At 39.2% G+C, this 24,027-nt stretch overlaps 2 protein-coding genes across 2 annotated transcripts in view; one reads left to right on the forward strand and one right to left on the reverse strand.

Annotated features, from left to right (window-relative positions):
• The window catches only part of DCX (doublecortin), a 399,460-nt gene that overhangs the window by 225,776 nt on the left and 149,657 nt on the right, over positions 1-24,027 (reverse strand). The window lies entirely within an intron of this gene.
• On the forward strand, positions 1,157-12,335 carry SERTM2 (serine rich and transmembrane domain containing 2). The gene is made up of 3 exons (XM_055564928.1): positions 1,157-1,353; positions 1,511-1,609; positions 8,037-12,335. The coding sequence occupies exon 3, from the start codon at positions 8,831-8,833 to the stop codon at positions 9,101-9,103; it is 273 nt and encodes a 90-aa protein (XP_055420903.1). The 5' UTR covers positions 1,157-1,353; positions 1,511-1,609; positions 8,037-8,830; the 3' UTR covers positions 9,104-12,335.

Consider the following 24,027-nt stretch of genomic DNA (forward strand, 5'->3'; position numbering starts at 1 on the left):
GACATGAGGACATTCAGCTGTTCTTAACCTGGAGGCCATGGAGCACAGAAATTATAGGCCTATTTCTAAGAAAGTGGACAATCCATAGCTTTAATTAAGTTCTCAAAGCAGTCGAACACCCACCAAAGGTTCAGAACTACTGCTACAGAGAAAAGAGCAGAGACTTTGGGATAGCGCTCCTTGTTTTCAAATACTGGCTCCAGGCTTATTAAACTATGTGATATACTTCATCTCTAAGCCTTGGTTTTCTTATTTGTAAAAGGAGAATAATAATATCCAAACCACAGAGTTGTTGCAAGGATTAAATGAAATTCTCTACATTAAATGCTTGACATGGAGTAAGCACTCAAGAAATGTTAATCTCCTTCCTCTTGCCACAATATATAAAACATGTGCATGCGTGCTAAATGGCTTCAGTCGTGTCTTACTCTGTGCAACCCTATCGACTGTAGCCTGCTAGGCTTCTCTGTCTATGGGATTCTTGAGGCAACATTACTGGAGTGGGTTGCCATGCCCCCCTCCAAGGGAGCTTCCCAACCCAGGGATCGAACCCATATCTCTTATGTCTCCTGCATTGGCAGGCTGTTTCTTTATCACTAGTGCCACCTGGGAAGTCCCATATAAAACACAGTAATGGCACTTAAACTACAGTTGGATGAATCACTTATAATGGCACATATACCCAGGATAAATATGCCTTATTTAAAGATATTCTACTTAAAGCTTAGACCCCCCCCCCATTAGAAACTCAGATCTAGATTCCAAGACTGATGTTAAATCTCCACAAAAACTTCAAAATAAAAGAATTCAGTTGGTGCCTAAAAAAAAAAAAAAAAAGTTTCCCAAACCTGGGGAAATATATATGCACGCATACTGTTTATAAAGATGGAATTATTTAAATATCACTACATCCTGGCATGTTTGGTTTCAATTCTACACCTATATTAATTACTATAAAACCTAAGATGAAAAAAGTCTTGAATTGAGCAGGAGATTTGATTTCCTTAAATGTCCTATGAAGAGGCTTTTACAAAAACAGGGAGTCTTCGCTAATTCTACAGATTCATGAAGAAACCTCGAAGGGGTTAAAGTGGAAGGCTTAGTCAAACTTTGCTTCTGAGCTTCTCTTATCTCCTCCCTCTGAGGCTCCCAGCCGCTAAGGCAAAGCAGAGCTGATTCACTACCTTTCCCGCACTCTCCAAACTGTTGCCTGCAAAAGAGGAACTGGGGACTTAACTATTCAGGCTGCTTCCATTCAAGTGTTCCGGATGGTATATACACATCCAAAGGGACAATTCTCTTGGCTGTTCGGGGTTTACAAGGAGCAGGCATCTGAAACTGCGCTCTGAAGCTGTAAGTGGCAACCGGCGTTTTAAGTCACTAATAGAGGGTGCTTTTCTCTTTTGCACTGGGAAGATCTGACTCTTCAGGAGGATGAAAGAGAAAGCGTGTTTTGCATGAACATAGTCCTGTTTCTCTGGCAAAACAAGGCTTTCTTTCTATTTTACAGATATTCCAGAGATGTTCCTGAACAACTTGCCCGTCGGTGTAAGCTTCAAAAGGGATCCTTAAAAGGCCAGCCCCATTCATCCCATGAGCCACGAGAGAGGTAAGAGAGACTTGGAAATATGATGATGTTATTTATGGTGAAAATGCGGTTATTTATCGGCAGGTGTGACAAACCGGCACTGTCTGCCTCGGAAGATAACAGCAGCTCTCTCTTGAAACGCTTATTACTTAATGGCTTCAGCGATTGAAGAAGCGCTTGTGGCTGGAATTGTTTTTTCACAGGCTCCTGTGGAACCAGATTCTCTAACAGTTCCCACCCCCTTAGTTTTTCTCCCCGACACCAGGCAGGTAAATGCGAACAGAATGCGTTAATTCCTGAAAGCTATTGCAAGAGCCAAAACTCCCTTCTGAGTTGTTTCACTGATCATTTTCCTTAGCTATGTGGTGAGATTTCAGCTCTGAAATTCTATAAGCAGGTGTCATTTGGAAAAATATAGAATTGCCAATTATTTCAGAACTTTATCACATTAAAGAAAAGCAAAAGGAACTATGGGGAGCTCCTTGAGGACCAAAACAGGGATGAGGTTACACATCTCTATATCCCCAGCACTTCATAGGGGGCCTGGTACTTGGTTTGCACTCAAAGGTTTGCTGAATGTGTCAGTCTGAATATATACAGAACTTTGTTTCTCTTATTAGAAATAAGTTTCACCCTAGGAATTCCTCTCCATGTTGATGGATGGGCAAAGCTTCACATTCCCTTCTCGTTTTAAGGAGCAAAATTCATGGTCTGGGTATGTATGTTATTTTGCTTTTGTGAGGTTTGCTTTTGTGTGCTGATGTTGAACATAATCGGAGACTTGGCATTTCAGTGTTCATACCAAAATCATGATTTTTTTTTTTTTTTTGCCAAGAATTTTATGTACCAAGTTAATGACAAAACATACAATCAGAAAATCAGAGGTACATTCACATTGCTTGTAGGTGTTTTGATTTACATTAGAAGTAAACCAGATGTCCAGGCTAATGTTGGACATTGGCCAGTTATTAAGTTAATCTCTTTCCATTTTCCCTTCCCCCAATCTCCCCTCCCACTTTCCTTCCTTCCTCTCTTTTCCAATGTTTTCCTCCTACCCTATCTTCATCTGTGCCTCTTAACCACTCATTTTCTCCCACCTCTTATCAGCACTTCCCACACCTTCTCACATTTTTCCTTCTTTCTTCCCCCCTTTCCTCCATCTCCCTTCTTTTCCTAATGCCTTTCCCATTTTCCTATTCCTCACTCTCCTTATCCCTCATCAGCTTTCCATTACTTTTACAAAGACTAGAGACTGATTTTCATTTCATTATCTTTCCAGAAAAAAATGTAGGATACTGTAATCTTACAAAGGTCTTTCCAAAATAACCAGATTTTTTAGAATTAATAGAATTTTGGCTTCTTTTGAAATTGCATGGTTGTTTTTCTTTCCAAATGGTCCATACCTTTTAATAGAGTAATCACATTGTCTGTGCAACTCATCAATAGTTAGCTAAGAGAGCTATGGTGATCCTGTTTGGAAAGCTTTTATGAGAAGTTGTCACAGATATAGGAACAGATTAAGAAAGAGGATCCCCTTCACCCATATCTAACTTTTCATCTACTCATTTCAAAATCCTTCAGATTTAAGGAATTGAACTGATAGACCTCTCTGAATTGAACAGGATGTTTGGTGTTCTGCAGACACAGAGGTTTTAAGAAATATATGGTTAGTTTTCAAAACCCTCAAATGAAATGTTTAAAGAAGTTGACAAACTGTATATGAGAGTATTGTTATCTACAGATTCTTCAAGCTTCATAGAATTCTAATAAATATTTCATAAATAGTTAGATTTAAGGAAAATTCAGGGTTGATTGTCTTAAAGGCAGTATTATTAATTGTTAATGAAAAGCATCTATAGACACAACTGAACTGTCTAAAACTACAGGCCATAAACCCACTCCATGTAGTTTTCCTCTAAAATCATGGAACTGAAATAATTCAAGAGCAAAGTTTCTAACAAAGTGGTTATTCCTTTTTTTTTTTCTTGGTTGTGGCACACAGCTTGCAGGATCTTAGTTCCCTGTCCAGGGATTGAACCCAGCTCCACAGCAGTGAAAGTGCCAAGTCCTAACCACTAGACTGCCAGGGAACTCCCCCAAAATGATTATTCCTTAATTCTAGGTTATACTCAGAAATTTAAGTCTTCTTTGCACAGTAAGAGATAGAAGAGTTGGGGAGGGAAATAAAAAGGGAGTTTCAGGCACTTCCCCAACCTTCATTATGTATTGAAACAGATAACACCGTGCTTCTCTCCAGATTTTCAGTGTTAAGTGCATTTCTTCAGTCATATCCATGCATTTATTCAGTAATTATTGAGCAGCTATTGTAAGCATGGTTACATAAGGGACCACGTGCATGCATGTATGCTCAGCCAAGTCTGACTCTTTATGACCCCATGGACTGCAGCCTGCCAGGCTCCTCTGTCCATTGAATTTTCCAGGCAAGAATACTGGAGTGGGTTGCTATTTTCTCCTCTGGGGGACCTTTCTGACCCAGGGATTGAACCTGTGTCTCCTGCATTGGCAGGCGGATTCTTTTGCCACTGAGCCACATGGGAAGTGAATGTAAGATTGAAAAAGATCATCAAGGAGTTTATAAATTACAACTTGAGAAAAAACACAGAAAATAGATACTTACAATATTAGGTGAATGTAACTTCTCTAGGAGGGATGGAGAGCCTGTGGAAATTAGGATTTGATAAGAAATCAAGGTCAGTTTCATAAGCTGAACTATGAAGAATTGTACCATTTCCCTAAGCAGATATATACAAAGATAGAAGGAACAGATCAAACAAAAACATGAAGGCAAGGAAATAGGTGTCAGTGAGCATTACAGCTTGATTAGAAAGTAGGGTAGTGGAAGGAATTAAAGTCAGCCAGGACCAGGGCATGGACAGCCTTGAATGCCAAGCTAAGGAGAATGGAATAAAGTTAAAAGGTAATATGTGGACTACCAAATATTTATTCCTTTTTCATCCTATAAGAATAGTTATAAATAAATCATATAGTGATGCAATGTAGAGTAAAAAGCACAAAACAAAGAAGACATATAGCTTGACACTTTTTTTTATAAAGTTAAAAACAAAAATAAAAAACATAGTGTTTAGACATGGGGTGTATGTGTAAATAAAAGCAAGGTAATGATTAACAAAATTCAGAATATTGAATTTGATAGGGAGGAGCATAGGTAGGCATCATGTAAATTATTATTCTCAATCTTACAGTCAGTAGGTTCTTGTTCACAGGTGTTTGTTCATGGGTGTTACTAAGTAAACAAATAAAGAGAACTTGGAGGCACCCATGACGACAGTGTGCCTAACCAGGGAGTCTGACTTATCCAAATATGTGTACTTGGAGGTCCATGGGAGACTAAAAAGACAGTATACTACTATTGAGACTTTCCCCACTTGGACGGCACTCACAGTGAGTGTTGATTTTCCTACTACTTGTGTTCTGGAGGCCAGGTGAAAAAAGTATGCCTCCATGTGGGCTGCTGGGGACTGTCACAGTCCTGACTCTCGGGCGCTCCATTCTATTTGTAGAGTGGTGCTTCTCAGCCCTGGCTGCATATCAAAACCACATGTGGATCTTTAAGTACTACAGCTGTTTGGGCCTCCCCCCACACAAACCTTCTGCATCAGAACCTCTGAGGGAAGGCCCCAGATAGACATATTTTCAAAAAGTTTAGTAAGTGACCCTAAGGGCAGCAGGGACTGGAAACCATTCCTTGCAGAGTGTACTTAGAAACCTTGAATGGGTAGCTTGTCACAAATATAGATTTCAGGGTCCTATCCAGAGAGACTCTGATCTAGAGAGCAAGGGGAAAGGCCTAGAAATCTGCATTTGTAAGACAAATCTTCCAGGTGATTCTGATGAAGGAACCTCCTTCAGAAACACTGCCCCAAAGGTTCCAAAATCCTAGGGCCTCAGGGGGATCACTCTGTGTATTTGTTCGTTTCCTAGGGCTGCTATAAACAAAGTACTACAAACTAGGTGGCTGAAAACAGAAATTTATTCTCTTAGGTCTGAAGGCTAGAAGTCTGAAATCAAGGCATCAACAGGGCCATGCTTTCTCTGCACTCTGTAGAGTAAAATTCTCCCCTGACTCTTCTGGCTTCTGGTGTTTACTGGCAATCCTTGGCCCTCCCTGGTTTGTAGGTGCATCACTCCAGTCTCTGCCTCTGTGTTCCCCCTGTATACCTCTGCTTTCTCTTCTTATGAGGACACCAGTCATATTGGATTTAGAGCCAACCTAATGACCTCATTTGAACTTGACTACATCTACAAAGACCCCCCCCCTTTTTTTTTTTTTTACAAATAAGGTCACATTTGCAGGTACTGGGTGTTAGGATTTCAACGTGACTTTTTTGGGGACACAATTCCTTCTGTGACACTCTTTTAAATAGTTTTTAAAAGTAGGGTTCCTAAACAACCAACAGAACAGTTTAGCTTTGTTCTTTAGCTGGGATATCTAGATAGAAAAACTGATAGTTAACTCTCAAAGCTTGATATGCAAAGGATCACCTGAAAATCTTGTGCTTAGAATACGTATTCCTGGGCCTTGATCCAAAATATTAGAACTCAAAAGGCCTGGTGAAGGGCCTAGGAGTCTACATTTTAAGTAACGTAGGAGGTTCATGCATCACATTCTTGAGAAAAACTGAATTTAGGAGAATAAGAAAGGTCGAGAATCCAGTGGTCTGGGGAGAAAGAGCTCCCAAGAACAGACCTTGAAGTCTGCATTTGTAACAAGCTACTCAGATGAACCACTGCCTTTGGGGCTGGTGTTTTTAGGGAACAAAAGGATACCTATGTAATTACCTTTTCCACTTGTTAGTGAATCAGAAATCAAAATATATGTACCTTTAAGTATTGCAAAAACTGTTTCCTAGCCTATAGCTCCAAAGACAGTAGAAAGATACCCTGTCCCTTTGCTCTTGTTTCTGTGAACCAGGTGGTTCTGCACAGGTGCTAGAGGCCATAGGTATGTAGGCTAAGAATCATGCAGATTACAGAAAGTACAGTACCATGAGCTAGTAAATATAAACTTTAAGGTGAAGTGCTCCTAGGATGAGGGAAAAATCAAGATTATAGGAAGAGTAATGTGATTGTTGGAGCTATTTCTATTAACGCTCCTTGGGCATGTTAACAAGTGACAGAACTGGGCTACCTTGTCAGCTCTCTGCCACTATTGCACATGGAAGCTTAACGGGTGATGGTAGTTTATGTTTTGTATTTTTCTTTTTAGTCACCTATATTCAAAATTCATGTTGGGAAAAACAAGCTAAATTATTTTGGACGCCTTCAACAGCAAATAGTTGACCCTATTTACACACTGGAATGTTTTTGCCAATAAAGACAACAGTCCATCTTTACCATTAATGAAAGATGAAGTTACTTGCTCAGAACAAACACACCCTTTCAATTACTTCTGATCTACAAATACTGGGGGGCGGGGGTGTATTCTTACCCCACAGTCCTAAATGAGAGACAGAGAACACATAAACAAAATTGGAGGAAGCCTGCATTCCTAAAAATTCCATAATTTGTTAAAGTGACCCATGGCACTGGGACCTGGGGTTTGAAAAACAAATCCTTAGATTTAGATCTTCATTTCAGTGCTAGGCTTTCTCGGTTAAACTAGAGCAGTGGTTTTCAGTCCTGGCTGTAGTTTAGAGCCATTTGGGGAACTTTTTAACAATACCAGTGCTTGGACCCCACCTAAGACCAATAAAATCTGATTCTCTAGAGTGGTGAGCAGGCCCAACTGTGGAGATTATGATTCAGAAAGTCTAGATTGGGACCCAGGGTCTATATTTTAATAAGTACTTCAGAATTTTATGACCAGTTAGTTTAGAAAACACTGTCCTACTCTAGCCAAGTTATTAGCTGCTGTCCTCTGACTGTAATTTTTCTTTTTTATTTTATTTTATTTTTAAACTTTACATAATTGTATTAGTTTTGCCAAATATCAAAATGAATCCGCCACAGGTATACATGTGTTCCCCATCCTGAACCCTCCTCCCTCCTCCCTCCCCATTCCATCCCTCTGGGTCGTCCCAGTGCACCAGCCCCAAGCATCCAGTATCGTGCATCGAACCTGGACTGGCAACTCGTTTCATACATGATATTTTACATGTTTCAATGCCATTCTCCCAAATCTTCCCACCCTCTCCCTCTCCCACAGAGTCCATAAGACTGTTCTATACATCAGTGTCTCTTTTGCTGTCTCGTACACAGGGTTATTGTTACCATCTTTAACCTTGTAACAGGTATACCACTTAGAAAAAAAAGCATTCAAAATGATAAAAACTCAGGATACCATTTTAAAACAAAATTTCCCATCTAAAACCATTTTGCAATATATCAGTTAATTTTTATTTCAGAAGAAATCACCATCTCTCTTTCTTAGATACCCAAATCTTTTATTTTTGTTTTTGATTTTCAGGAAAATAAATCTGTTGAGGAGTTTGAAGAATCACATCTTCTGAGCCTAGACCTACTGCTGTCAGCATCTCTGAGCCCTCCTCCATCTGAGAATTACCAGGTCTGACAACACTTTCCCTCCAGCCTACAGTGAGGGATGTCAACAAAACTGTAGACAAGTTACATTCTCTAGACTTCCAACCCTCAAGCTGTGGCAGTCGGGAAGACACCTTACAAGCTCCATCCTTATGGGGGATTCAGAAAGACAAGAAGGGCAAAAACTCAGATATGCTGAGCTGGAAATATACAAAAGCTTTTAGAAAATCTCCCCACAGAAGAATCCAATTAAATTCACATAATTAATGCACACATTAGATAAGCCATAGATAAAATAGAATGCTTTCTCCCTCCACCAAAAGATAGAAAAAGTCTGATTTAATACTCAGACATGCTTGTTCTCATTCCAGTATTATAAAGCAGTTTTGCCATATTTATTTTAATCAGTATAGGAGTAGGACTGTGGAAAATAAAATATTTTATTTGTATTTTAAGAAAGTGGTTAAGAAGTTCTGATAAAAAAAACTATTTGGGAGAGGGATGCTGTGCTGGAAAATAGAGATAGTGTGGCAACTGCCAAATTAGAATATCATTTTCTTGCTTATGCAATATTGACTTGGCTCTGGTTGTGATTGCTTTGATTGTGTATGAGATTGTTAGAACACCTCCAGCATATTCAGAGACAGTCTAAGTGACTGTGGAATGCCTCAAGGGCAATAGAAATCAACTAGAAATAGGTACTAACTCAAGTCTTGAGTGATGACGGAGGTGCATTTCAAGTACCATGGAAATCTCACTGGACGGGCCCATTTTCCCACCCTGGCAACAGAGGTTGACACTACTTCAGATAAGTATTCCAACCTGTATATGTATGTGGGCTTATTCCTGAGCCTCTTGGCCATTCTCCTCATCCTGCTCTTCACGATGCTCCTTCGACTCAAACATGTCATCTCACCCATCACCTCCGAGAGCACAGAAAGTGTTCCTCAATTCACAGACGTAGAGATGCAGAGTCGGATTCCTACTCCTTAAAGCCAGGATGAAAGTGAGCTTTACTGGATCTCAGTGAACCCTTGTATGTTGATGTCCAGGAAAGCTGACTTCATTACATGTAGCTTCCTGTGTAAGGAATCAACAAGTTGTTCACTTAACAAGTTGTTCCTCCTTTCCTTGTGTTATTCTTTATCTTGACTCTGCTTATGGGATATCTAAGAGGTCTGACTCCTTCCTTGCCAGGAATATAGGAAATGGCAGCTGCTTGGGAAGGTAGGTTTCCATGGTAGCCAAAGAGAGGCTGGGCCTTGAGCAACCCTCAGATCACAGAAATTCATATGCAGCTGTTGTTTAAAAAACAAACAAACACAACCCTGGAAACTCCAAGAAAAAGGAAAATTTGCCTTTGAAAGGATTGATTGTTCAAAAAGGTTACCCCAAGAAAGGAACAAGTTTTAACTTAGCAGTTAGGCCCAAAAGAATCACCTCTGGTTACATGAACTTGACTCATGTTGGAGGTTAATGGAAGGGACCACAAACCCTTTCCCAAAAGAGCAGTGATTTTATCAACTATGGCCATCAGGTTTGTCCCAAATGAAAGCAGAGTCTTTAAAGACACTGTTTCAATTTTAAAAGCAATTTTGCAAAAGTAAGTTTCTAGTGAACAAACTCATCTAGAGAGGGAAAATGTGCATTTTATATCTGTGTTATTACTATTACTGGACTTTTAAAAACTCAGATAGTGGTAGATATATTACAAAAATCTGGAACAATGAGCTTCCCTCAAACCAAGGGAAAATTAAGTCAAAATATGCTTATGATAATGAACATTATATGATATGTGCACCTTCTTTGCCCTTTTCTCCTTCCCCATCACACTCCATGATTGAGTTGCACTCAAATTTAAGCTTTGTTTAAAGATGGCCTTGGCAAAGAAGACTCAACTGTGCTTTAAAGCAGAAATGAAATAGTCTTGGTATTCTGTTGTTGAATGATTGTGGCTTTGGACAAAACACTCAAGCCTGGGGTATCAGGTTTTTCTTTCTGAAAAATGATCTGAGAGCTATTCAGTCATCACTGGACTCCTCTTAGATCTGAGTGTAAGAAAAACAGAGACAAAAGACTAAATAATACCCTCCAACAAATCTTTATTGAGATCAGTGTCCTCAAATGTCACATTTGTCTTTCCCAGAAAATGTTCCTCCTTTCCTGATCCCTGCCAAAAGATGAAGTGTTACACTTATTACCTATAAAATAAATATATTTTGAAAAATTGCATTCTCATAAACAGCCCTAGTGTGCCAGTAGTGGGAGACAATTTGATTTTTTAATAATTTACTTATTACAAATTAGAAATTAGAAGGCTGGTCATACTCTTGCCGCCAAAGAACTAAAATACGCATGTTAATTTCTACCTGCTTTCAAAAAAATCAGTTCTCGCTTACACCTAAAATATGGTCATCAAATTTCCACCAGGTGCTCACTTGGGAATTGTGACAGTGAGAGAGAAGTGGAATGGATGTTAGGTTAATGGCACCTCTACCAGACATGCTCTTGAGTTTGTTACCAATTTAGATTGGCTCCTTTACTTTGATCTAAATCTAGCATGATGGTGAAATTCCCAAGTGCTTTCTACTTTTATACACAGTCATTTGCCAATACTCCCCTCTCCAAGGGGCTACAAAGTATGAAATCCCCACATGCAGAGCTAAACTTAGCAGCAAGCCTGCCTCTGGCACACCTGTTACAATAGCGCACCATAAGAGATGGCAGCTGCATTCTGTACCATTTGGAAGAGATGAGCAGGTAGGCTAAGAATCAGATAGGGCATGCGCTTCCCCTTTTGGCATTGTCATTTCCAAATTGCAAAGTGATTCATATTATTTCATTTGGGGGTTTAAATTGTCTTTAGTCACACCCAGACCCTATGTACCCTTTAAAATGATAGTTTTTGGCAGCCATACATGGACTTCATCAAAGGATGCCAATATACCCCAGAACTTTTTAAGGACACACATCTCTCCTCATTCCAGGCTCTGCCTTTTGTGCTCACAGTATTTGAATGCACTTTACAGTTAAGAAGTCAGTGATTGGATAAATGAAGGAACTGATTACATTTTCAACAGCAGTGAATAGCAAGATACCCAATGCCTTGTTGCTGAATCTGGTGAAGAGACAAACTGCAAATCTAGTCCCTGCCCATCTGATCTCCCCAACCCAGATTTCAGGAGTTTAAAACTGCTCCTTAATCACTGACTTGGATGAAGATTCCTAATTTATGACTAGGTTACTCACCTGGAAAACAATCAACCTCTTTTATCACAACCACCCCATGGGATCCAGATCTTCAATGAGCATTAACCAAAGTACATGGCATGGATTGCACTAAAATAGCAGCATAACCCCTCACAATTTCCAGTGATAACATAAATGGAGATGTATGTATGCAGATGTGTCATTATGGTGACATACCTGGTATTTAGTCTTTGGAAAAACAAACTGAATGTTTTCATCATAGCAAACCGTCTGTAAAGAAAACAACTTTTCCATTTATATTCATTTTTATTATATCCCCCAATGTATTAATTAACATATATTACTGCTCAAAGAGGCAGCTAGAGCAGTCAACGGGCATAATTTGAATTTATCCATCTATGCAAAGTGCCGACTAGGCAATTCCCTCCCTCACCCCCACTCTCCAAAAAATTGCATGTTAGCCTAAATGTATATAAACAGATAGGTTATTTATATATAGATGTACTTTGTTTTAAGGTAAAAGAATGAGTATTCACTTTTTATTACACTGAATCACATGAAATTGGCATTTATGTAAATAAACAATGCTGAAATATCAGCAATTTCATATAATTCAACAAAACAAAAGGACTCACTACTTGAATTATTGAAATAGTAAACTCTCCTAATAGGTTTAACATAACTCAATTTCTAAAAGTGTACTTTGCATACATTTCAGAATCATGTGTTGTATAAAACAAGGTTTATCGTAAAAGGTTTGTGTATTATGTATTATGTACTAGGCAGGAAATATTAAGGTAAATCAAGTAAAGACAGGTTCATTCAGCCTAACATTTCCATCTATGCCAAATCTGAAGCTTTGAACTCATAAATGAGTTTGACCGCTGCAGACCCCATCATGCTTACTAAGTAGGTAAAACAGGTTCATTTAATGCAATGATGTAGTTATATTTAGTAATACATCTTATTCACCTCCATTTGTATAAAAGAAGCACTTTTTAAACAAAATGAGTTGTATGGAAGAAAAATTGGATTTTTTTAGTTTAAAACCATTAATATTTGAAATAGGCTTATATTGTATATGTGAAATATAATATTTGCATGTCATTTTTATACCCTGCAAAATAAGTTCTGTTTGGCTTACTGATAACAAACATCTATTGTCTGAACAATATAAAGAGTATTAGTCTCCCAATATAAACTGTAACAATTACAAATTTGTGGTATTTACAATTTTGAAGTGTCATTATTTTTTCTTATTCGCCAACCATCCAATTTTTATCTTCTCCCTACTTGCAACCTTATTGGTGTGTTTATTTCTTTAGTAGTGAGATGTGAAAAATAGGTAATGACTACCAGGTGCCAGTGAAAGTGACTTGAGGGGAGAGTGAAATAAGATATTTCAAGCAGCAATATCATGCAACATTCCCCACATTGTGGGATATTTTTATTGATATATCTTCCATTTCCTACTTTGTTTCTCAGAGCAATCCTGTGAGTAATGAGTGGAGGTATTATGAAGTCTGTTTTACAAAAGAGGACATGCGCACAGAGAGATTGGTGAGACATTCTTGGTTACACAGAGGCCAAGTCAAGAGTACACTGCCGAAAAAAAAAGTATACTGCTAATCTTTGGACTCCTAGTTAGTTTAATACTCAACTCAAAAAAGTGTCTTACTTTCTAGGCACTGAATAGATATTTCAAAGCTATTCATTCTATTACACTCCAAGTTCTACAGAAAATTACAGAGCTCTATAAGTGATTATGTACTCCCCGTGCCCAAATTCAGAACAAAGAAACAGAATTTTGCTATCTCATAAATCATTTTATAGCTGCAGCAACACGTATTTAACAGGCAGTAGAGAAGTTTATACAAAGTCAAACCCTGCAGTTCTACTTTACAGGGAAGAAGTAGAAATATAGATGCATTATCTACCCACAATGCAAATCTTATTCCTCTGATCATTTGACTTAATGTTCACAGTCAATGCAGGCTCTTCATATACATGACTATGATCTTTCCCTTCCTAGAAATGAGAACAACTCCTCTTAGGAAAAATAATGTTCTTATAAAATTGTATAGTGTTTAAGTGTATGCAGCTATTTCATTTGTGCTCTTTAATAAATGTGGTGGCATTAAAAGGGAGAGAATTACTGTGGAAGTTCCTCTAGCCATAAAGAATAAATTGTACTTATAGAAAAAAAAAGACCAAAATGTGGAACATATGTAGAGTGGGAAAAGAAAATGCACATAATAAATATAGGCAAGGAGGTTTTGAAAAATAATTTGAGTAGTTCCAGGAATTTCAATTTATTTTTCACATCAAATATCTATTGATTAAATCATATACACACCCGGTGGAGAATGAGAGAGACAGATTATACAACATTCTAAGCTAGGGGATCTGAAGTTTGTAATCATAAAGTTTACAATCTGACAAGGATGATAAATACCTAAATTCATTCATCCATTCAACATTTATTCAGCACCTATTGTATGTGCTAGCAGTGAAAACTAGGTAGGCCCTGGTGCAAGTTGCAGCCTACTGGGATGGACATCTTGGATCAGATAATTACGACACTGCTGTGTTATAACGGCGAAGTATAGTGTGCTTGGATACATACAAAGTAAAGGGCATGCTGCCTAGCCTGGCCTAGAGTGTCAAGGAAACTTTACTGAGATGATATCTAAGCTAAAATCTAATGGGTGAGTAATAGCAAACATTCCATAGAGAGAACAGTGTGTGCAAAGATTCTGAGGTCAAATAAACTTGGCATGCTTGAAGAAGCACAGTAAGTGAGGAGAAGTCTCCAGAAGGCTGGGAAGGTTGATAAGGACAAGAACATGCAAGGCCTTGTGAGCAATGTTGTGGATTTTTAACTTTATTTTAAGCACAGAGAAGATGAAAACTCTGATAGCAGTGTGGAAGATGGATTAAAGAGGTGCAAGAGTGGACACAGGGAGACCAGTTAAAAGGTTATGGCAGTGGTTCAGGAGAAAGATGATAATATTCTAGACTTACCACCATCCCATGGTAGTAGGAAAGAAAATAAAGGAAAGCAAATAACTTTAGATAAATATAGGCGATAAAGGGCTTCCCAGGTAATGCTAGTGGTAAAGAACCTGCTTGCCAATGTAGGAGACATAAGAAACACAAGTTCCATCCCTGGGTCAGGAAGATCCCTGGGAGGAGGGAATGGCAACCCACTCCAGTATTTTTGCCTAGAGAATCTCATGGACAGAGGAGCCTGGCTGGCTATGGTCCATAGAGCCACAGAGTCAGACACCACTGAAGCAACTTAGCTTGCAGGTAAACATAGCAGGTAAAGTTAGCATTACTGGATGACTCTGATCAGTGGAATAAGTAAGAAGGGAGAATCTAATATGATTTACTGGATTCTGGTTTGAACAAAGGTCTAGTGGCTCTATTCATGGAGACAAAGAACACTGGAGGAAAATCAGATCAAGGGGGAGATGGATTTTGTTTCGGATATGTTTAGATTAATTTGCCTTTGAGCCATCCAAGTGCAGATGTTGAATAGGCAATTGAATATACAGGTCTGGGGCTCACAAGAGAGGTCAGGGTTGGAGACATAAATTTAAGAGGTGTTAATGGAAGAGATTGCCCAGGGAGGGGTTGTAGAATAGACTGAATAAAGGGACGACCCAGAGGGATGGAATGGGGAGGGAGGAGGGAGGGGGGTTCAGGATGGGGAACACATGTATACCTGTGGCGGATTCATTTTGATATTTGGCAAAACTAATACAGTTATGTAAAGTTTAAAAATAAAATAAAATTAAAAAAAAAAAAAGAATGACTATAATGTATTATAGAATACACCCAAGTATTTCTCCCTGTTTGGGGAGGGTCAGTCACTTGTCAATCAGGTTAGGAAAGATTAGGTTTAATGGTCCTCAAACTGAGGCAGATTGCCTGGAAATACTTGGTAGCAGGAGAAGAGTGAGTCAGAGACAAAGTCCTCTTGGGAGAGGGAAGACTCCAACCAGAGGAGACCAAATACAAACATTAAGTAAAAAGGTTAGTAGTAGTACCATAAAAAAGAGGAAATTCAGTTCAGTTCAATTCAGTCGCTCAGGTGTGTCCTACTCTTTGCGACCCCATGAATCGCAGCACGCCAGGCTTCCCTGTCCATCACCAACTCCTGGAGTTCACTGAGACTCACGTCCATCGAGTCAGTGATGCCATCCAGCCATCTCATCCTCTGTCGTCCCCTTCTCCTCCTGCCCCCAATCCCTCCCAGCATCAGAGTCTTTTCCAATGAGTCAACTCTTCGCATGAGGTGGCCAAAGTACTGGAGTTTCAGCTTTAGCATCATTCCTTCCAAAGAAATCCCAGGGCTGATCTCCTTCAGAATGGACTGGTTGGATCTCCTTGCAGTCCAAGGGACTCTCAAGCGTCTTCTCCAACGCCAAAGTTCAAAAACATCAATTCTTCAGCACTCAGTTTTCTTTACAGACCAACTCTCACATCCATACATGACCACAGGAAAAACCATAGCCTTGACTAGATGGACCTTTGTTGGCAAAGTAATGTCTCTGCTTTTCAATATGCTATCTAGGTTGGTCATAACTTTTCTTCCAAGGAGTAAGCATCTTTTAATTTTGTGGCTGCAGTCATAATCTGCAGTGATTTTGGAGCCCAAAAAAATAAAGTCTGACACTGTTTCCACTGTTTCCCCATCTATTTCCCATGAAGTGGTGGGACCAGATGCCATGATCTTTGTTTTCTGAATGTTGAGCTTTAAGCCAACTTTTTCACTCTCCTCTTTCACCTTCATCAAGAGGCTTTTTAGTTCCTCTTCACTTTCTGCCATAAGGGTGGTGTCATCTGCATATCTGAGGTTATTGATATTTCTCCCGGCAATCTTGATTCCAGCTTGTGCTTTTTTCAGCCCAGTGTTTCTCATGATGTACTCTGCATATAAATTAAATAAGCAGGGTGACAATATACAGCCTTGACGTACTCCTTTTCCTATTTGGAACCAGTCTGTTGTTCCATGTCCAGTTCTAACTGTTGCTTCCTGACCTGCATACAGATTTCTCAAGAGGCAGGTCAGGTGGTCTGGTATTCCCATCTCTTTCAGAATTTTCCACAGTTTATTGTCATCCACACAGTCAAAGGCGTTGGCATAGTCAATAAAGCAGAAATAAATGTTTTTCTGGAACTCTCTTGCTTTTTCCATGATCCAGCGGATGTTGGCAATTTAGTCTCTGTTCCTCTGCCTTTTCTAAAACCAGCTTGAACATCTGGAAGTTCACGGTTCACATATTGCTGAAGCCTGGCTTGGAGAAATTTGACCATTAGTTTACTAGTGTGTGAGATGAGTGCAATTGTGCAGTAGTTTGAGCATTCTTTGGCATTGCCTTTCTTTGGGATTGGAATGAAAACTGACTTTTTCCAGTCCTGTGCCCGCTGCTGAGTTTTCCAAATTTGCTGGCATATTGAGTACAGCACTTTCACAGCATCATCTTTCAGGATTTGGAATAGCTCAACTGGAATTCCATCACCTCCACTAGCTTTGTTCGTAGTCATGCTTTCTTTTTTTTTTTTTTAATTTAATTTTATTTTATTTTTAAACTTTACATAATTGTATTAGTTTTGCCAAATATCAAAATGAATCCACCACAGGTATACATGTGTTCCCCATCCTGAACCCTCCTCTCTCCTCCCTCCCCATTCCATCCCTCTGGGTCGTCCCAGTGCACCAGCCCCAAGCATCCAGTATCATGCTTTCTAAGGCCCACTTGACTTCACATTCCAGGATGTCTGGCTCTAGGTCACTGATCACACCATTGTGATTATCTGGGTCCTGAAGCTCTTTTTTGTACAGTTCTTCTGTGTATTCTTGCCACCTCTTCTTAATATCTTCTGCTTCTGTTAGGTCCATACCATTTCTGTCCTTTATCGAGCCCATCTTTGCATGAAATGTTCCCTTGGTATCTCTAATTTTCTTGAAGAGATCTCTAGTCTTTCCCATTCTGTTGTTTTCCTCTATTTCTTTGCATTGATCACTGAGGAAGGCTTTTTTATCTCTTCTTGCTATTCTTTGGAACTCTGCATTCAGATGCGTATATCTTTCCTTTTCTCCTTTGCTTTTCGCTTCCCTTCTTTTCACAGCTATTTGTATGGCCTCCCCAGACAGCCATTTTGCTTTTTTGCATTTCTTTTCCATGGGGATGGTCTTAATCCCTGTCTCCTGTACAATGTCAGGAACCTCCGTCCATAGTTCATCAGGCACTCTATCTATCAGATCTAGGTCCTTAAATCTATTTCTCACTTCCACTGTATAATCATAAGGGATTTGATTCAGGTCATACCTGAACAGTCTAGTGGTTTTCCTCACTTTCTTCAATTTAAGTCTGAATTTGGCAATAAACAGTTCATGATCTGAGCCACAGTCAGCTTCTGGTCTTGTTTTTTGCTGACTGTATAGAGCTTCTCCATCTTTGGCTGCAAAGAATATAATCAATCTGATTTCAGCGTTGACCATCTGGTGGTGTCCATGTGTAGAGTCTTCTCTTGTGTTGTTGGAAGAGGGTCTTTGCTATGACCAGTGCATTTTCTTGGTAAAACTCTATTCTTTGCCCTGCTTCATTCCGTATTCCAAGGCCAAATTTGCCTGTTACTCCAGGTGTTTCTTGACTTCCTACTTTTGCATTCCAGTCCCCTATAATGAAAAGGACATCTTTTTTTGGGTGTTAGTTCTAAAAGGTCTTGTAGGTCTTCATAGAACCATTCAACTTCAGCTTCTTCAGCATTACTGGTTGGGGCATAGACTTGGATTACTGTGATATTGAATGGTTTGCCTTGGAGATTAACAGAGATCATTCTGTCATTTTTGAGATTGCATCCAAGTACTGCATTTCGAACTCTTTTGTTGACCATGATGGCTACTCCATTTCTTCTGAGGGATTCCTGTCCGCAGTAGTAGATATAATGGTCATCTAAGTTAAATTCACCCATTCCAGTCCATTTTAGTTTGCCGATTCCTAGAATGTTGATGTTCACTCTTGCCATCTCTTATTTGACCACTTCCAATTTGCCTTGATTCATGGACCTGACATTCCAGGTTCCTATGCAATATTGTTCTTTATAGCATCAGACCTTGCTTCTATCCCCAGTCACATCCACAACTGGGTATTGTTTTTGCTTTGGCTCCATCCCTTCATTCTTTATGGAGTTATTTCTCCACTGATCTCCAGTAGCATATTGGGCACCTACTGACCTGGGGAGTTTCTCTTTCAGTATCCTATCATTTTGCCTTTTCATACTGTTCATGGGGTTCTCGAGGCAAGAATACTGAAGTGGTTTGCCATTTCCTTCTCCAGTGGACCACATTCTGTCAGACCTCTCCACTATGACCAGCCCGTCTTGGGTTGCCCCACGGGCATGGCTTAGTTTCATTGAGTTAGACAAGGCTGTGGTCCTAGTGTGATTAGATTGACTAGTTTTCTCTGAGTATGTTTTCAGTGTGTCTGCCCTCTGATGCCCTCTTGCAACACCTACCGTATTACTTGGGTTTCTCTTACCTTGTATGTGGGGTATCTATTCACGGCTGCTCCAGCAAAGCACAGCTGCTGCTCCTTACCTTGGATGAGGGGTATCTCCTCACCACCGCCCCTTCTGACCTTGAATGTGGAACAGCTCCTCCTAAGCGGAAATTAGGGCTAATAATTTGAAGCCAGAAGCCAATGAAGCAGTGTTTGTACAGGACAAATAGGGTCCTAAGTGTTTGCAAGGAACAAAGTTGGATTGTCAAACATAGGTATGTGATTGTATTGATCATGCTCCTGGCAGGAAACAGATGGCATTCTCATAAAGGATGAGTAAAGAAATTCTAAAGAAGGGACCATCTACTAAGTGGTGGGTAGGATTAAGGGATTCAAAGAGACAGCAAAGCACCCATGGACTAGCAGCTGCAGGAAGCTACAACCAGTCTTAGGCTTGAACAGGTAAGTGGAGGGAACTGTTTTTAGACTCTGACATGTCCTGTAGTCATGAGAAAGAAAGTAACAATATATGACCTTAGCTAAATAAGCAAAACTGTAGGGGGATAGAGGATTAAATTCTCCAAAAACTTTCTCCTTCACCTTCATCTGCTAGTGCAGACTGAATCCACCTGGAAATGAGAGGACAAGCAAGCCAGGGGATGCAATTTGTAGAGGCCAGCTTCTAGAGCAAAGAGCAGGGTGGAGAACACATGTGAGAATGGATCTGGACAAGGCTATATAGCACAGAAGTAAGTAGGCAAGATGGCTTGGCTTAAAGATCCATCTTGAGGTTTACTGAATACTATTTTACCATAGAAAAGATAGAACATACTACAGATTTTCAAAGGAGGTATATCATTCAGAGACCAATCAGAAAAAAACAGAACCACTCTAGCTATTTCAAATAGAGGACATTTAATACAAGGACTTGATAATGCATGTGATAGAAGACAAATGGGGATAGTGAGACAACCCCAAGATCAGCAGAAGCAGAAAGCTATCACCAAACCTAGGGAAACGATGGGAGGAGGTAACATTACCAGAAACAAGAAGTAGGACCCTCCTTTGCAGGGGCCTGCCAGCAGGATATGAGACCACAGTCAGGGTGGAATCTGGGACCTAAACAGAAAGGGTTCTTTGGCAGGAGCTACAACCATGGAGAAGAAAGATGTAGAGCATGCTGTGATTGCGTAATAATATCTTTTGTGGTGAAGAAGGTAATGGAGGCATACTTGCCACATATCTTTCATTATGGACCTAGATATATTTCCTTATATCATGACTGTGTAGCATGAAGATGTAAAGTGTTAATGTAAGATTTAGCTGGGGGCAGAATTTCTCTCAAAAAGGAAACTGTCTTTATCTGGCAAGATACTCTAAGAGTGCACCTTATTGTGGAAATATAATCCTCGGGGCATAGCTGATTCGGGCTGGAAGCAAGAAAAACATGGATAAACTGTAACATAAGAAAAGAACATATATTTGAAGGGCTGTTGGGTATGAACTACAGATGAGAGGTAAAGAATACAAAGTAGACAGAGGACCTAGCAACATGGCAGGAGGTAACAACAAGCAGAAGAGATAACCAGTCAAGATTCTTCCCTCAGAAGAACTTTGAAGAACAGCAATAGTTAATGTTCTAGACAATCCATGTAGTCTAAACATATTGATACTTTGGTAAGGGAAGAGGTTGTGATGGTATCTTGCATGGTGATATGGTACAGAAAAGGGACTATACACATAGAAGGCAAGAATATTGTTGATTAAAACAGGAACTTGGATCTGAAGGTAAGTAGAAACATATGGCTTTCCTTCACCCCAAACTTTAAATACTGCAACTCATTAGATGCCTGGAGACTCACTAATTACATGTCTAAATGAAACCCTTCAAAATTTAACACTTCAAGCTAACACTTCAAGTATCCAGTACTTATTCATCAGTCTAATATATTTGTAGGTGATGCTGAAATCTATCTTATTCTAACACTATTTATTCTCCAGAGTTCTGACTTGTGCATATAGAATATTCTAGAGAATAAGAGATACTGATTTCTAACTTTTGAAGAATTTCCACATTGGAGGGATGGGAAAAATTTGCTTAGTTTGAAAAGACAGAACTCAGACCAACAAATAGAATTTAAAAGGAGTAAGGTTTATAGGAAAATAACTTTGGCTCACTGTGTTTGTAGTAACAGAGTCTCCAAAACAGAACAGCTTTTCTTGTAGAATATGGTTGAACCAGTTCAAGCAGAGGCTGATGACCATATCAGAGATAATGATAATATTAATAATAATAGCATATTTTGAAGACATTATGCTATGTGTTAAACTCTCTAATTTTTTAAATGCATTTTTATTTAAGCTTAAAATTCTACAAAAAAAAGTATTATTACTATCCTCACTTTGCCTACAAGAATATTAAAAGGTTAAATAACTTGCCCCAGGTCACACAGCTAATAAATGACAGAGAAATGAGATTCTAAACCACAGCCACTGACTCCAGAACCGATATTCTACCATTATGCTATGCTGCTGTGCTGTGCTCAATTGTGTCCAGCTCTACGACTCCATGGACTGTAGCCCTCCAGGCTTCTCTGTCCATGGAATTTTTCAAGCAAGAAAACTAGAATGGGTTGCCATTTCCTCCCCCTAGGGGTTCTTCCTGACCCAGGAATTAAACCCGCATCTCTTGCATCTCCTGCATTGGCAAGCAGATTTTTAACCACTGCACCACCTGGGAAGCCCCGCATTATGCTATACTGCCTACGTAATGCTACAGAAGTGTCTATATGGTGCCTAGGAAGATGACCTGAGGAACTTCTAATTTTAAGATTGTATATGTGTATGTGAATAAATATGTATATACAATATATGATCTGTGTGTATATATGCATCTTCATACATATAAAAAAAGAGAAACTCTTTAATCCATGGAAAAGATGAGTAAAAGATGGCCCTCTCAATAGAAAAAATCAACATAAATTGAAATTGATACAAACCGAGAGGTGGTTTATAAAATTTTGGTTGACAAGACATGGGAAGTGAACAAGTCCTATGAATTTGACAAGGTTGATAACTTGTTATGACTGGAATGTAGTGAAACATCAACCACCTCAATCACAATGTAACTGGACCATTTGTGATGTTAAATTAGAAAAAAGAGACCTACCTGGCATCTAAAAAAATGGAGACAAAGAGTTGGTCTTTGTTTATGAAGCAACAGTGCTATTTTTAGGCATTATTAACTATTTTAAGCCTACAGAAAAATGCAAGGAAATGTTAGGAAAGATAAATTATTTTACCTGTGAACCTATTATCAAGCTTTGATGAATCTTAACATATTGCTTCAGATTTTTAAAGAGAAATAAAATATTACAGGCAGAGTTGAAGCCCCTGTGTACTTCTCCTTGATGCTATTCCTCTTGTTCAGTAACTAAGTCATGTCTAACACTTTGTGACTCCATGAACTGCAGCAAAACAGGCTTCCCTGTCATTCACTATCCCTCAGAGTGTGCTTAAATTCATGTCCATTGAGTCAGTGATGCCATCCAACCATCTCATCCTCTGTCGTCCCCTTCTCCTCCTGCCTTAGTCTTTTCCAGCATCAGGGTCTTTTCTAAAGAGTTGGCTCTTCACCTCAGGTGGCCAAAGTATCGGAGCTTCAGTTTCAACATCAGTCCTTCCAATGAATATTCAGGGTTGATTTCCTTTAGGATTGATTAGTTTAATCTCCTTGCTGTCCAAGGGACTCTCAAGAGTCTTCCCAACACCATGGTTCAAAAGTATCAATTCTTCAATGCAATGCCTTCTTTATGGCCCAACACTCACATCTGTACATGACTACTGGAAAAACCATAACTTTGACTCTGTGAAACTTTGTCTGCAAAGTAATGTCTCTGCTTTTTAATACACTGTCTAGGTTTGTCACAGCTTTTCTTCCAAGGAGCAAGCGTCTTAATTTCATGGCTGCAGTCACCATCCACATTGATTGTGGAGCCAAAGAAAAGAAAATCTGTCCCTGCTTCCACTTTTCCCCCCATCTACATGCCATGAAGAGATGGGCTGGATGTTGTGATCTTAATTTTTTGAATTTTGAGCTTTAAGCCAGCTTTTTCACTCTCCTCTTTTACCTTCATCAAGAGACTCTTTAGTTCATCTTCACTTACTGCCATTAGAGTGGTATCATGTGTATATCTGAGGTTGTTGATATTTCTCCCAGCAATCTTTATTCCAGCTTGTGATTCATCCAGCATGGCATTTCTCATGATGTGCTCTATGTATAAGTTAAATAAACAAGGTGACAATATGCAGCCTTGACATACTCCTTTCCCAATTTTGAACCAGTCCATCACTGTATGTCCGTTTCTAACTGTTGCTTCTTGATCTCCATAAAGATTTCTCAGGAGGCAGGTAAGGTGTTCTGGTATTCCCATCTCTTTAAGAATTTTCCACAGTTTGTTGTGATCCATACAGTCAAAAGCTTTGGCATAGTCAACAAAGCAGAAGTAGATGATTTTCTGGAACTCTCTTGCTTTTTCGATGATCCAACGGATGTTGGCAATTTGATCTCTGGTTCCTCTGCCTTTTCTAAATCCAGCTTGAACATCTGGAAGTTCTCCGTATATGTACTGTTGAAGCCTAGCTTGCAGTACTTAAAAGGCTGAAAATAATGAAATGTCGAGGGATCATATTTGAAATATTCAAATGTTAAAAACTATACAATACAAGCTTGAGAGTTTCCTATGCTGGTTGGCAGGCAACATTTCCTATTTTCTGATGGTGTGATTTTCTTTTATTAGTTCAGAGGCCAAAAAGCACAAGCCTCTGAAATCAGTAAGAAACCTTTTTAAAGGTACATGCAAACTTCAGACTAATTGACAGTTAACGTCTAGTAGAAGATGTAGCAACCAAGCTATAGACAGTTACTTTAAAATTTAGAGAATAATGACCTATAGATTACAATCAAGTTTTAAATTTATTATCTAATAATATCTAATATTATTCAGAATGGTTCTGCTCTGTGGTCAGAGTGGGCATTTCCTGGAAACTTACAAGAAGAAATGTAGAATCTCAGACTCCAACCCAGACCTACTCTAGCAACCTCCACTTTAACAATATCCCCAAGTGATTCACTTGCACATTCAGTTTGAAAAACATTCATATATTACAATATTCTAGAATGAAAAAGACTAA

Source organism: Bubalus kerabau, chromosome X, assembly GCF_029407905.1.
Source record: "Bubalus kerabau isolate K-KA32 ecotype Philippines breed swamp buffalo chromosome X, PCC_UOA_SB_1v2, whole genome shotgun sequence".
Taxonomy (NCBI): domain Eukaryota; kingdom Metazoa; phylum Chordata; class Mammalia; order Artiodactyla; family Bovidae; genus Bubalus; species Bubalus kerabau.